At 38.4% G+C, this 14,664-nt stretch overlaps 1 protein-coding gene across 1 annotated transcript in view; it reads left to right on the top strand.

Annotated features, from left to right (window-relative positions):
* The window catches only part of LOC104123579 (zinc finger protein GLIS3-like), a gene marked incomplete at its 3' end in the record, with an annotated part of 42,756 nt that extends 30,663 nt beyond the window's left edge, over positions 1–12,093 (top strand). The window contains exons 2-3 of the mRNA XM_009635847.1: positions 5,455–5,662; positions 10,983–12,093. Of these exons, the coding sequence (XP_009634142.1) occupies positions 5,455–5,662; positions 10,983–12,093 (1,319 nt within the window). The remainder of the gene's footprint in view (positions 1–5,454; positions 5,663–10,982) is intronic.
* Positions 12,094–14,664: the final 2,571 nt, after the last annotated feature.

Genomic DNA, 14,664 nt, shown 5'->3' on the forward strand with positions numbered 1-14,664 from the left:
ATAGAAGTAATAATTTGGTAACTTTTTGAGCCATTGTTAAGTAATTACTGTACCCTGAAAAATTCCAGACTGCGTGCCATACAAAAATTGATCATACCTGATGTAATTTTGATTGAATTTTTGTGTAGTTCACCTACAAACCTCAAGGTTTCCCAAAAAAGACTTGGGCTCAGAGGATGATACGAGTGTGAAGAAGCCTAGATTCCCAAATAGACAGAGATATTAGCCGATCCTATGTTAATAGAGGCAAGTGGCAATCTCCTTTTCTATTTTGCCTTTTTTTTTTCTCTTTGAAACTCCAATTTAGTATATGTAAACAGGATTTCAAGGGGTCTGATACCCACTGCCCTGTGGCTGGTGTCTCTGCCTACATAGCTGGTGTGCAGTAGGGCCTCTTTGCTGGCTGTATAAACAATAGCGAAGTGGCCATTGCATTTAAGGGCAAAGGGACAAGTGCTAGCTCTCTAGCAGCCATTAATAATACAACTAAAATTGGTGTAGGGGAAGCCTGAAAGGTTTGGCAGCCCCAAGGTGAGAGGGACTGGGATATTTCCCATTTGGAAACAAGTTTTCCAAGTAAACCTTTGGGTTTCTTCAGTCAGCAGCTACTGCAAAGCCCCTCCAAATAGGGTGCCAACAACCCCACAGATATGGTGAGACACAGCAAAGATGTGTGTGATAGCTGGGGACTGCAACATCCAGAAGAATCACCATGTTGTGGAAAAAGATCAAATTTGGTTTGGAAAGGCCTTGGTGACTTATGTCTAATCTATGTGAAGAATACACTGACAGAGTCTTACTTACTGCTTTGGTCCCTGTCCTCTTTAGTATTTATTGTTTTAAAATATGCTTTTTTGGCTGTGCCCTTTTCTCCCCATTTTGGTGAATACAGAATCCACACAAACAAGACTGGAAGCCAATTACAAGGGAAACATTAAAACCGACCATTTCCAAAGCTCCTAATTACTATATGTCAAGACACAGAAAATCCCCTAGGGAAATTACCTTTTTGATCCTTTGTTGCAATTATTTTATTTCAATCTGTTATTTTAACAGTAACAACAGGATAGATTTTTAGATAGTTTTAATAGCTTTCTTTCATACCGATTGATTCAATTATTGCAGAATTTATTGATCTTAGACATGATTGAATTTGATCTGTCGTTATGTATTTGGTATGTTGTATGTTTCAGAACACCAAACAATTAAAACTTATTTTTCCTGTTATAAGTTTTTGTTGTATTATCATTTATACATGGGAAGCATAGTTTACAGTTTGAAAGGTTTGTTAAAGCAGTTTCATTTTATAACCTGAGTTACTTGGCAGAATTAACAAGTTACTACTCTTGACATGGAGAAGCAGACAAAGAAATTGGTTGGTTTTCAATCAATATCTGATAAAAGAAAATGTGTTTTAACTGAAATAATTTTGTATTAGACTGTGCCTCCAAGAAGTATGAGAGTGATACAACTGAGTATCATCTGAAATTCAGTGTACCTGAATTAAAGTAGTTGTATTTTTCTGTATTCTTTGAATGTTCTTCAGAAAATTGCAGTGAAATATTTTTGCATGACAAGGATGAGTGAAGCTTAGCTATTAACCAACTATAGAGAATAAACAGGGCAAACAGGCAAACTAATGAATGAGGAAGTGATTGGATTAAAATATTTCCATAAAATATTTGTACTGTTTATACTTGTTAACTATTACTGTTAGTTACTGATAAAGAGCAGTTTTGATGTATGTGTAATATGTTTACTTGGAATAAATGACATGCTAATCAACTGTAGCTCTTCCTGTGAGCCAACTCAGGACTGATTCCACCTCCTCAGCTATTGTTGCCTTTATTGAACTATCTCCTGATTTATACCTTAGTATATAGGAAAAGAAATTGCTTCTCTTGATTATTTAAAACATTATGTCTACATATTTGTCTTAGAATCTACAGCCTCATTCAAGACCCATTGATGTCCTCCAAAGAGGTTCCCATTTATCTCAGCTGATACGCATTCAAGACATTAAGGAATTCCTGGTTGTCCGTTCACTATCCTGAAATTTTCAGGCTTTGGGTCAATGGTACAGCAAAGCTGGACTGAGGGCTTCTCTTGCATATGAGTTTATGTTGCCAAATGCTGATGTGGGACATAGTCATTCTGCCAGTTCATGTTTATTCAGTGCTTTTGAACACATTTTCTGACAGATTGCCTTTTAGCAGCAGGCTCATGCTGGGTCAGATATCCATGTTGCACCCATTTAACTTTATGCTCGATCAGATGTGGTCTGTACTCCTGCAGGTGGCTCAAAGTCAGCATAAGCTTCGTATCTTGTGCTCTGACTTAGGTCAACAGACGTGTGATTGCTCACACCTGATCCAGATCTAATTAGTGCTGCTCAGCGTGCAGGGCACAGATGAGGTATTAATGATGGTCTTTTGGCACATGTACGCCTGTATGAAACAGTGGGTAAAATGTTATGACTTTGCTTTTCATAGCAGTAGTCTTGTACTTTTACTCTTTTAATGGTGGGAGCTGATGATAGACTCTTTCTTGATAATCTCTCTCTCCCCACCACCCCAGCCTTTTAAATGGAAGAATTGTAATTTCTCCCCACAACAGCAAATGTTTATCAACGATAAAAAGAACAAAACCTTTTCCTTCCACTTCTGCATCAGACAAGTGCCCAGGCAAATGTTTATGAGGATCAGAGTCTTGCATTACTTTTGCCTGTCATCCCAGTAGTACAGTATCTCCAAAGTACTCTTTTTCTCTTTTCTTCCTTTCAGTGACCAGACCATCTTTGGCCTCCATCCTTACCCTTACACCAGAAATTCTCTTAGCTTTTCTCAGCATCACTGAGATGCTGCTTATGCACAGATAATAAAAGCAGACCCTATAATTGAAAGGGAAACCAGGATGTATTGAGGATGCAACATTCTGTATTTAGCAGACACTACTCCCTTTTTTGGTTTTGCTTTTTGGGATTTTTTTTTTTTCTGACATGTGGGTTCCAAGCAGCTCAGATTTAATCACGTATAAATAGCAATTTCACTGTATGCTTGCAGATTGTTACTTGAACCAACATATGGCCTGCCCCTAAATTAAAATCTTACAAGTGCACAGCCATTGATTTCCTGGATATGATAAAGTAGATGGTATTGTTACCACCAAAATTTGTTAGAAGTGGCTTATGAGTGAAGGGTATTGTGGTGTCATCCAGGGAAGAATCAGTATATATTTGGTACATTTTTGTGGTAGAGCTGCTTTTCTCAATGCTAAATAGTAGGCTTACATCTTATTAAGTAGTCAATATATATAGGCTCTACAAGCATTACAACTGTGCTTCAATGTCAAAACCAGCTGAATTTCTTATGTTATTATGGCATCCTTCCCTGTCTTTTATAGCCTTTGGTGCAGAAAGCCTTTGGTTCTACATACCAAAAACGCTTTTCTAAAAAACAGTTGACTGAACATGTTAATGTACACACATTTATAGGCACATTATGTGGTATTATGTATTTTATATGATGTGAATGTGTTATGTAAATTTTTAACTTCACCCTACCCAGCTTTTTGCCAAGAGGAGTAGTGTTCATATTATTACCAGGGGCAACTTACACTTTTTACCTAGTTTTTGCTGGCTGGTTCCATTTTAGCACTCTGTAACATTATAAAAGCAACTGCTGATTCAGCTTACTAGTGAGTTCAAAACACAAACTGCTTCGCAGGAAAGAAAATAATATGCGTCCTCTTATTCTTTTGATTTAATTGGGCATCTTTAGTGAGAGCAGACAGTAGTCCTACAAAGCTTAAAAGCTCTTTTCTGGTACCCACAATGGAGTTGAGTGCAGTACAAGGAATTCTTCTTTCATGTTTGTCCTTGGAAATTTCCAGTCCTGCTAGCTACATTTCAGGATGGGCTATTAAATGTTTTCTTCATTTGTCACCCTTGAGTTTTCAGCCAGATGCTGTATTCTTCACTTATGTTTCGAAGTAGTAGCAATGAATAAGTTGTTTTATTTAAAGGGCTGCCATATTTCATCCCAAGGAGTACATTTTGGTGGTGGATCATGCAATCAACTTGTAACATCTGTACATGAATTCACAAAGCATTTAGGATGCCAGTGGACTGAGAATCATGTATGTGCTCTTCACATGTGTGTGGTATTATTAGTCAAAGAGAATAGCTTGAAAAGAAGTCACAGACCTCTGAAACAGGAATAAAGATACCTATAAAAGCTATAAAAAGCTATAATTAGAAATTTCTAGGGTGAATTGCTAATTTTAAAGCAATTAATCCTATTTGATCTGGAGGAGATTGAAGGATTTGGATTTTTTTCTATGACTGTGAGGGCCATAAATGCCTTAATGTACTTCTATGTGAAGTTCACAACCCTTTTGAACATCCTTGAGAAAAAACTAATATGTGAGATGTACAACCAAGTCAAAAGCAGATTTAATTTAGAAAATGGTTTAAACTGAAGTACTTTTCACTAAGCTATCCTGCTTTGGGGAGTAGTCTGAACACAGGGAAGCAGCTAGAAATGTGAATCATCTAATTATTCATTTCCAACTGTGATGAGAATTTGCTAGATGTCTAACAACTTCCATATTAAGACCGACATTTTAACTTTTTCATCTGGATGTGTTTTAATGCAGGGGATCTCGTAAACCACCATTTGTGACCTAAATCAGAACACAAAGTGCACGGAGCATTTTGCAGATATGTCCCACTTGCCAGCTACCTCTGCAATCATCTTATGCTACTGTGTAATAGCCATCAGTTTGGAGTCATGGCAGCAGTGATTAAGAGCAGACTGTGGCCTTTTAAAGAAAGTCCAGAATGCTTCTCTGCTTGATCCATCTCAAATTCCTCTCCCCAGACCTCTGAGGAATGCTGGGGTCCAGCTGTAACTCTCTCCTGCCAGGGAAACTATGCAGCCTGTGTGACCTATTGCAGGAGTTGCAATTTGCATGCATGCCTGCAGTCCCCTTGCTTTTTGGATGGCTAATGGTAGGAACAGTGGAAGGGCTTGCAGTGGTTTGGAGCTGTGGGGTTTGGTAGGATTCAAGGCACGGTGGTATTCCTGCACACTCCTTGGGTTCTGTCTTCCCTCCTTCTTCAGAGAAAGGTACGCTTATGGCTTGGCTGGCTTTCAGCTGAGGGCTGCCCTTTTTTACCTGAACTCTTCCAGTTGTGTTTTTTCTGAGGTTCGTCCGTGATGCCTGTTCTTTAGTTTATGTACTTCAGCACGTTTTAAATATGCATAGTTTATTAATTCCCCTTTAGAATATTGCTTTTTATGTTTAGAGAAGTTTGCAAAATCCTTGTATTTGTCCCCTGTTTCATCTTCATCTGAAGATACTTTCTTCCAGCCACTTTCCCCACTTTGCCAAGCAATGCGAGTTCTGTGGGTTCATGGGAAATGAGTAGTAACATGCCTTGTTTATTTTTAGGAGGTCTTGGTTACGGACCCCAGTGCAAGTCCATTGGAAAAGGCAGCTGCAAGAATGTAATAGTCACCAGCAGTTCCATGACAGTTCAACAGCTGGGACCTGTTTCACCTCCTGCTAATCAGGTTTCAACAGCATGCAACCAGATCAGCCCTAGCTTACAGAGGTCTATGGATGCTTCCAGTCTGAGTGCTTCTCCGTCAGATACAAGGTCCTGAGTTACTTTTTTATATTCCGTACTTTGAAATGAGAATATTTTAATTGTCCTGTAATTTAAATACAGGGGCAGTGACCTGTCTTAAGCTAAGAGTGTTAGTTAGTGCCTGTCAAGTAGCACTAATGCCAGACCAAATAAACTGAAATGCCCTGCTAATGTCCCTCTCTCCTCATCAAATACCTTTGCTTTCAAATTGTTTAATTGTTTATATAATTAAGTTAATCAGATCAGTTGTTCCCAGTCTATGCTGACCCAACAGTTAACTTTATCTGTGTTAGACCGGTGTCTGTGAAAATTTCTCCATTTTCCTAGCTCTGGTGGGTATTTTAATAAAAACTATGGCCTCTCCCTATAAATATTGCCTTTTTCTATCACTAAACCACAGATAAGTATTTGTTGATTAATTTTTAAATGCTTAAAAACCAGTTGAGATTATGGCTATGAGCATTGTTGACAAATGTGAATGAAGGGAAAACAGTTACTTGACAACCTCCATGCAAATACATTAAGCACATCCCTGGATGTTACTTAAACATACAGTGAGAAAACATCCTGGTGTGTTATTTCAGAAGCTGTGTTCCCACTTTTGTAGATGTGACTCATGCAACAGTTGCCTACTGAGTTGAAATGTAACTTCTTATTTACAGGCCACAAGAGTCTTTATTCTCAAAACAGTTTACATTTTACTATATCTCTTTTATTACAAGCCAAGGAATATTCTTTAGACAATTAAAATTGGTATTATGCCCTGGAAGAAAACCTTGCTTTATGCTATTGTAAGATAGCTAGTGACAGATCTGCCACTTCACTTGTGAAGACTGAATCCCCTCGGACAATTTACAAAATTAATTATGCTTCCTATGTAAACACATAAGGGAAAACCATTCAGTGCTAAGATGATGACAAATGACAAATCTGCCTTTGAAGCAGGACAAAACAGATGATATAAAAATACCATTAAGTTGTTATTACTTAATAACTTTTAGGTGTGCCTGTATGGTTACAAACACTGTTTTTACATGAATGTGTGGTTGGGTGTACTATGTCAGTACTGGGTTATACATTTTTGTTTTTATTTTAAAGAAACATTTACTAAGGGCGAACTGAAGTTGAAACTCTGGCAGAATCAAGGCTCTAGTGTCACTAGAGTCTCTTTTAATGATTTATCAATGAAGACGTTATAAAATCAGTTTGTCACACAATGTCCAGTTCAGCAGTTTTGCCCTTGAATTGACTATTTTATAGGGCAAACCAAATTCAATGTCAAATTTTATTTCACAGATTGTTAAAAAGCTTTTTAATTGCTTCAGCAATAAACTGCATTTGCCTAAACTGGTTGCCAAAGCTGACTCCATAATCCTTCATGGGCTGAGTTCCTTCTCTGGATTGTATCTCTCAGGTGTCATGAACTGTGCTCTGGCAGCTCAATCCAGATTACTTGCTGAATTGACTGAAATGAAAATGACTTGTCCTGATTTTTACTGATGCAAGAAAGAAAAAAGCTGGCAAAATTGGAGTTTTGGTTCAGGGAACATCAGATTTTGGTATATAGACCATGAGGGATAAAATCTTCCCCATCTCTTTTGATAGTTTCCCTAAAAAGTTTTCAGAGTATTGAGTTATGCTGCCTCACACCAGATGTAATGCTGCCATTAACTTTGATGCAAGTCAGAAAAGGACTTAGGAAAGAGCAAAGGAATCCTGGCTAGTAAGACAGAAGACCATGCAAAAAGATAAGAAAACATAGTTTTCACTCTTCCATGTTCATGGTTAAGATTCTGGGTTATAGTTTGATACTGTGGCCTCTGTACATAGCGGGTGAATACAAAGTAATCGCAGGAATCTCTTGAATCTCTTGTGAATGTTCATAAAAGATCTGGTCTAAACTCAAGCTGGTTTGGATTACAGTAAACAGACGTGCCAATTAATACCATCTGAGAATCTGGCACAGTGGTATAGCTGGCCCTTCATTTTCATATTAGGTATATTTATTTTCCCTCAAGAAAACTACTTAGTCACAGTGTGGGCTGGGTTTTAAAGAAATTCTCTTTGTTTTGGGAGCAGGAATCTTTGTTACTTTTGAATTTAGAGACTTGAGTGAGAACCAAACTTCTTCAGATTATCTGGCTTTTACTTATTGTATACTGGAAATTCTGGGCCAGCTTTTTATTTTTGTCCTGTTGTGAGATTTTTAAAATGCAGTTTTTCTTCAGCTTCACTGATGGGTGTGTCCCTTTGTGTTAGGCATTAGTAACTTTTTGAATGACACTGATCCTACCATGTATCTGATTAAAATTCTTGATATTACAAAAGTAGACTAGTTAAATTGATGCATGATTTTTTTCCCCTACTTATAAAACAGAAAATAAAAATCTAAATAATCAAACTGGCAAACCCCCTCCCCCTATTTATATTTTACAGATATAAATATGTATATAGCCAAGCATGAATAAATCAAACCTTACTGATTTCTCTTGCTCTGTTGAAGACTGTGGATCTGTATTTGGGGCCACAGCATACTAATGTGATTTAACTGCCCTATAATGAACTGTGCTTTAACAAAGCCCTTTGATAACAGACCCAACAGCCTGAATAATTTTTTTTTTCACAAATAATTATCCCTTTAAATCTAAAACTTGCACAAGATTGACCTGACATAGCAATCCCATTTTTCTCATTTCTCTCAATGTAAATTGTATTCATCACGTTAATTGTTCTTTTCTTCAATGCTCTGGTTTGAAAGTGCCATTTAAACCCCGATGGAGTAATATAACCTCTATAACAGTACATTATACTGACATTCAATCTGAACAGGATGTTTTCTTACTCTGATACAGCAGATCAACCATCTGTAACAAAGAAAGCATCTTGAGCAAAGGGACATTTACCCATCTATCCCACAGGCCACCACAGCAAGGCTGGGTAATACTTAAAGCCACATTTTGACTGTTCATGAGCTGTCTCCCTCAACCTGTGCCAAACTTCCCCTCTAGACAAAAAGGGGCTGAGGGGCAGCCATGGTGCCCTGAGCACCAGTTCCCCTCCTCCAGCTCTTCAGTGATGACTGGGCTGTGTTCTTGCAGCACAATCCAGCCCTTAAACCCTTAAACTGGCTTTCCTTCTTCACGTTGGTTCACTCTCGAGAGCTGGAAAATGCTGTAATATTAAGTAGCAGGAAAAAACGAATCACTCAGGGAGTACTCATGTGGTGGGCAGAATAAGAGAACAAAGACATTGATTTTTCAGCTTTAACCAGCTAGAACTGAATGTGGAAAGCTATATAGATTTTTCTTGCCTGAATGACTTTATCTAGTGTTTCCATATATTCTTTCAACCTTGCTGATCTAATCAAAAGATAATCCACAGATCTCAGAGGTGAAAAGTTGATTTACCAAGCAAAATCATGGACATTTGGTAAATATTGCCATATTCACGGGGAATATCGCCAGAGCCGTTGTTTAGGATCTGTTCTTGCTCTCTTGGGTTGACTGATGTTTTAAATGAGATTCAGATCCACAGTTTTAGCCTACCACCAATTCTTAAATTAAGCAGTTTCACGTATCTCCACCAAAGCTGCAGTCACTGCAGCAGGGCCATGGTGCAGACGTACAATGCAACTATGAGCCTTACCAGATCTGTCCCATGGATCCTTTTTTCCTGAAGCAGTGTCTATAAGAAAACCTTGAACAACTCAGAAGCAACTGCAATATTGGTTACCCTGAGAGGACGTCAAAACTTGCTTCCCCACTAAAAAAAAAAGAAGCAAGTGAAATAGGTAGAAGTGCCTCCTCAAAGGTGCTTGCTGTAACTGTGTTTCAAGAAAGAGATGAGATTAGTTTTTATTAATTTTCTTTATGGTGCATACTTTTTCTTTTAGAAATTAGTTTGTAGCAATATAAACCATGCAGTAAAAGGTATAAATAACTGACTATAGGAATTTACCTTTGTAAATAAGAATACATTATTCTTTGCCTATGTAACAGTTCTTTTGGATTATTGCATTTAAATATTTCATATACAGTTTACTTAGAGCTTTAAGAAATATTTTTCAACACCTGTTATTTAACGTACTTATTAGTGCTTATCAGCTGTCTTTTTTTAAGTTAATTTGACCTCCTGAAGTCTGTATGATAGGAGGAACTGTTTTCTATCTTGGTTTTTATGTGAGAAGCTGAGAAGCAGTTGATCAACTTGACCACCTTAAAAAATGCATTTTAGATTTAGAAGAGAAACCAAATTTCCTATGTACTTGATCCATTGAAATTCTATGCTTCTGCAAAAGTGTATTATGAAAATAACAAACCTGGGAATTAACCCCAAAACATAAGATGCAGAGGCTTCTGTGTCTGTGAGATCGCTAGGTTTATCTAGACACATATGTACTATTGGAGACCCGTAAAAATAGAAAGTAATGTAGTGATAGCACCACTGGCTGCCAGGGATTCCAAGTCTGTCAAGGCGTGAACTGGAAACTTAAAGACATAAATCCACCTGGCCTCCACCCAGCATTTGCAGCCATGAATCAGGCATCCTGATGTCCTTGTATTTTCTTCTTATACCTTTCTGTAGAAAACAATATTTTTAAGAGCTTATGAGTTCTTTTTTTAAGCTACCTGTAGGACATTTGCAGCATAAACAAGTTTCATCATATTTCTGTGAAAAAACAAAGATAACAGCAAGATCACACTTCCGTGAAAAATTTTGATTGCTGACTTGAAGGCAGATACATCGTCAAATCAAAACTAAATAAACCCCTTCAACCAATTCTTCTACATTATTCATTTATTTTGTTTGTTTTGTGAAGTTAGATATTATCTGTATGTATAAACTTGAACTATTTCTGTAGAGAATACCATTTGTATGCATTACAATTGGCAAAGTCATTCGGGTTAAATATTTATTCTTTATTAATCAGTTTCTTCTTGTTCTTTGCCAGCAAAAATAATAGTAAAATCAAATCAATATGAGTTTCATACAAGGCAGGAGCATAATGCTTCACAAACCCAAACCTATTTACACCACAGCTGATGAAAAAATTTGCATTTATGTCTGCAGCGATGTACCAGGAACCTTTACAGCAACTTCTCTTCAAAATCTTGAAGTTTTAAAAGTTAGTTTCCCAAGTGGCCTTGTTATGTTATGTATTGTCTGTGTATGCCTGCTGGTACATTAACTGAGAGTGCTAAAGTTGAGTACCTAAAATTAGGGAGAACTTTTCTCACATACAGCCTTTCTTTAATTTTATATGTGCGTGAAGATAGAAGAACCAGTGCTGAATTGTCTAACTGCTTCCTTTATTGTGCCTTTATTCCAGGTTGCTCTTGTCACATGAATCTCTGGCCTCTACGACCTTAAGCTTGTCAGAAAGTCAGTCCACTTTGAGTGTTAAGCAAGAGTGGTCACACAGGTACAGGACACTTCCTTCTGTTCCTCCTGACCAAGATTTACAAAATGGCAGTGAGCTGGGGGACGTACTAGATTTTTCACCTGGAACATCTGTGTCCAGTAACTGCGTCTCTAACTCATTACAGCCTTACTTATATGGCATGGAAAATAAGCATTCCCCTTACTCTAGTCCTCGCCATTCCTCAGCCCGCTCCAAGAAGAGAGCACTCTCTCTGTCTCCTCTGTCTGACGGCATTGGGATTGACTTCAACACAATCATCCGTACATCCCCAACCTCTCTGGTGGCCTACATCAACAGCTCCAGGACATCACCAGCGAACATCTCCCCTCAGCCTGAGGTCTATGGACACTTTTTGGGAGTAAAAGGAAGCTGTATACCCCAAAATTGCTCTATTCCAACTGCCCAGAAAGGCCTCCTCATGGCTAATGGCAACGTCACCTTCCCAGGGTACGTTGAGAATGGGGCTGGTGAGTACCAGCGGATGCAGCAGCTGGAGCAAGCCAGCTTGCAGATGGCTGCCACAAGTAACATGGTGATCCAGCAGGGCATGCTGCCCGCAGGCAACCAGGCAGTGGGCATCCTGAAAAATGAACGGCTGGATGACTTCTCATGCCGTACGGTCGACATGCCTCCCCCACCCCTGCTGCCGCCGCCGCCTCCACAAGGGCCGCCCCCACCATACCATGCTCACCAGTACCAGCATCCACACAGCCTCCCCAGTCGCATTCACCCGCTGCCTGTGCTTCCTTCTGCCCCAGTCTCCCTGCTTGATGAAGACGGTGAGCTAGATGATTTCAATGGCAAGCATGGCTGTCGCTGGGTTGACTGCGGTGCACTGTATGACCAGCAAGAGGAACTTGTGCGGCACATAGAGAAGATCCATATCGACCAGAGGAAAGGAGAGGACTTCACTTGCTTCTGGGCAGGTTGCCCACGAAGGTACAAGCCATTTAATGCCCGTTATAAACTGCTGATTCACATGAGAGTCCACTCAGGAGAGAAGCCGAACAAATGCACAGTAAGTCTGAATTCTGTCTCTCTTACCAATAAAAGCCTCTCTATCCCTCATGAAAATATAGAGAAATTGTAATCTTGCCTTTGTTTTTCCAAGTTAATGGTGTGCTTTTTTAACTAGTCTGTGTGAATTAATGACTGCTCTATCTGTCCACCTAGACAGAAAGGAAAGGTATTCATGAATTTGATATGTACTGACAGATATGATTAGACAAAATTTTATTTTCTAATTTACAGACTTTTACTGTAGACTGCAAAAGTGACAGAGTAGACCTTCATAAAGCAAAACTTAAGTACCATCAGTACTTAAATACCTGCATGAAAGATACATATGGGAAAAGTGCTGCAGAATAAATGGCACAATTTATCCTGAAATATTCTTGCAACATGTTACTCTTTTTTGACTTGAGGAATTCTCAGGATCTTGCATAATGTTACCATGAGAAACTGAGAAGAGTTGGGTATTTTTTAAGGCAGTTGTTTGTTTCATTACTAACAAAAACCAGACCCACAGCCTTGTTTCCATGAATACAGTAGGCATAAAACACGTAACAATTTCTCTGTTCACAGATTCACAGTGAGTATTCAACCTCAAAGTCATGTTTTTCTTGCTGTTTTTCTTAGGGTCACTGCAAGTCAGTCTCACACAAATGTAATCACATGGGGTAACAATCTAGCCAGTAAACCCTGGAACCAATATTTGTTTAGAGTCCAGTGAACCATCTATAATCTCTGTAACTCAGATTCTTGATTGGCCTTATATATAGTCTGTATTTTGGATGATGATTAGCTTACCCTTACAAAGTGCTTATTTAGTGTCAGCAGAAAGCAGCCTCACCAATGCTGTTTCTAGTCCTCAGCATAATCTAACAAAGCAATGAGTATATAATTTCTAGGGATAACTGCTGATTATTATTCACTTTAAAAAAATGTTTGTTTATATGTTGTGAAATACAAATTAGTGCTAGGAGTCTCTTTCACTGTGTACCTAGCTGAATAATTTTCTTACCGTGATGTAGATTAACACTTCTGTTACTTCAAAGGGCCAATCTCCTTCAGGGAGAGTGGCTATCTTCCCAGATTTCTCTCTGGAATTTAAAGGACCCAGTAGAGATTGTGTCACAACACTAGAAAGACTCTTTATCCTTCCCTATTGTCACACCAGAGCCTGAACGGAGGCTTGCGCTCTCAATATTTTTTTAAAATTCCATAATATCCTCTTTTCTGCTCTTCAGATATATTGGATCAGCGTTCATCATTAATTTCAGTTCCTCCTCAGGGATTTCTTGTCGGTTTTGTGGGGAGAGAAAGAGAAAAAGAATTACTAGGAGTCAAGAAATTAATTTTTTAAGGGAGTAGCATGTGGAAAAAAAGAGATGGAGACAGACATCAGCAAAGTGAGGACAGACAACACAATGAAGACAGAGGTCAGGAATGGTGAAAGAGCACTGGAAAAAGAGTAATGCAAGTATCCAGGGTCTTTCTAGTGGGAGAATTATGATGAGAGGTCCAGTAAGACTGGGGAAAACATTGTGTTAGTAGCACTTTGTACCCTCCCTGCCTGTTCAGAAAGGATGCTCACAGTGACCTACGCAGGATTACGAGGTCCTTGAGGAGTCCTTAGCTTGGAAGGAATCACCATTCACTGATGATAAATATGTTAATTTCAAGTCGATAAAGTATTTCATATGATAACATTTTTGAGATTACTAAACCTAATCTAAAGTGTGTGCCAAGTCATGCAGTGTCACAAAAAATGAAAGGTGTCTATATTAGCTTCTCAAAGAGTGATTGCTTTCATATACATTATAAAGTGTGATTAATTTTACTGAACTTCAGCAAGTATTTCTGGATAGTGCCAAGAGGTTTGCATATCAGAAGCAGCATCCACATGCTTATCTTGCTTTCATGTTTAGCAGTGTAATGATATGTAGAAATATTCAGGGTCATATAATAACTCTCATAATGTGGGTGTAAATCTGGAACATAGGCCCCCTTTCTTGGGACAGGCATGCAGAAATGTCATTCTTTAGCAGGGTTTGAGTGAAACAGCTTGCCACTTTCTTCCTTTACCATTTCACAAATAGTGTGAATATAGAAAAATATATTTGGCTTTCTTATGCCAAGGGGCCATGGTCTGGAAGTCTCAGTATATTTAGTAAACTGTACTTCAGCCAGACTTCATTCCTTTCTCACTAAGCAGTAACATTTACAATCATATCAATAGCATTTAAGCTTTTAAACTGAGATTTTAAGTGAGGTATTAGGGAGAACACTTTGGGCAAGATGATTGTGAAGTATGATTTCTGTAGTTAACGAAAACCCAAAAGAAATCTGAAACTTTTCACCAAACCTGTATGAATTCAGGCATTTATATGATAAATCAAAACAATCCATTCATAATCTTTATTTGTCCACCTAAGGTCTTTCTAGAATTTATTTTCTGGTTCTACATGTAGGATGCCTCTTTCTCTAAAATCATTATAAAGTAAAAGTCAACATCCACTGCAATTTGCAGACTGTTAAGAGGCAGTCTAGTAGCCCAAACAGGGAAGGAAAAATGCCCAATACACAT

The sequence above is a fragment of the Egretta garzetta genome, unplaced genomic scaffold (assembly GCF_000687185.1).
Source record: "Egretta garzetta isolate BGI_Z169 unplaced genomic scaffold, ASM68718v1 scaffold963, whole genome shotgun sequence".
NCBI classification, from domain to species: domain Eukaryota; kingdom Metazoa; phylum Chordata; class Aves; order Pelecaniformes; family Ardeidae; genus Egretta; species Egretta garzetta.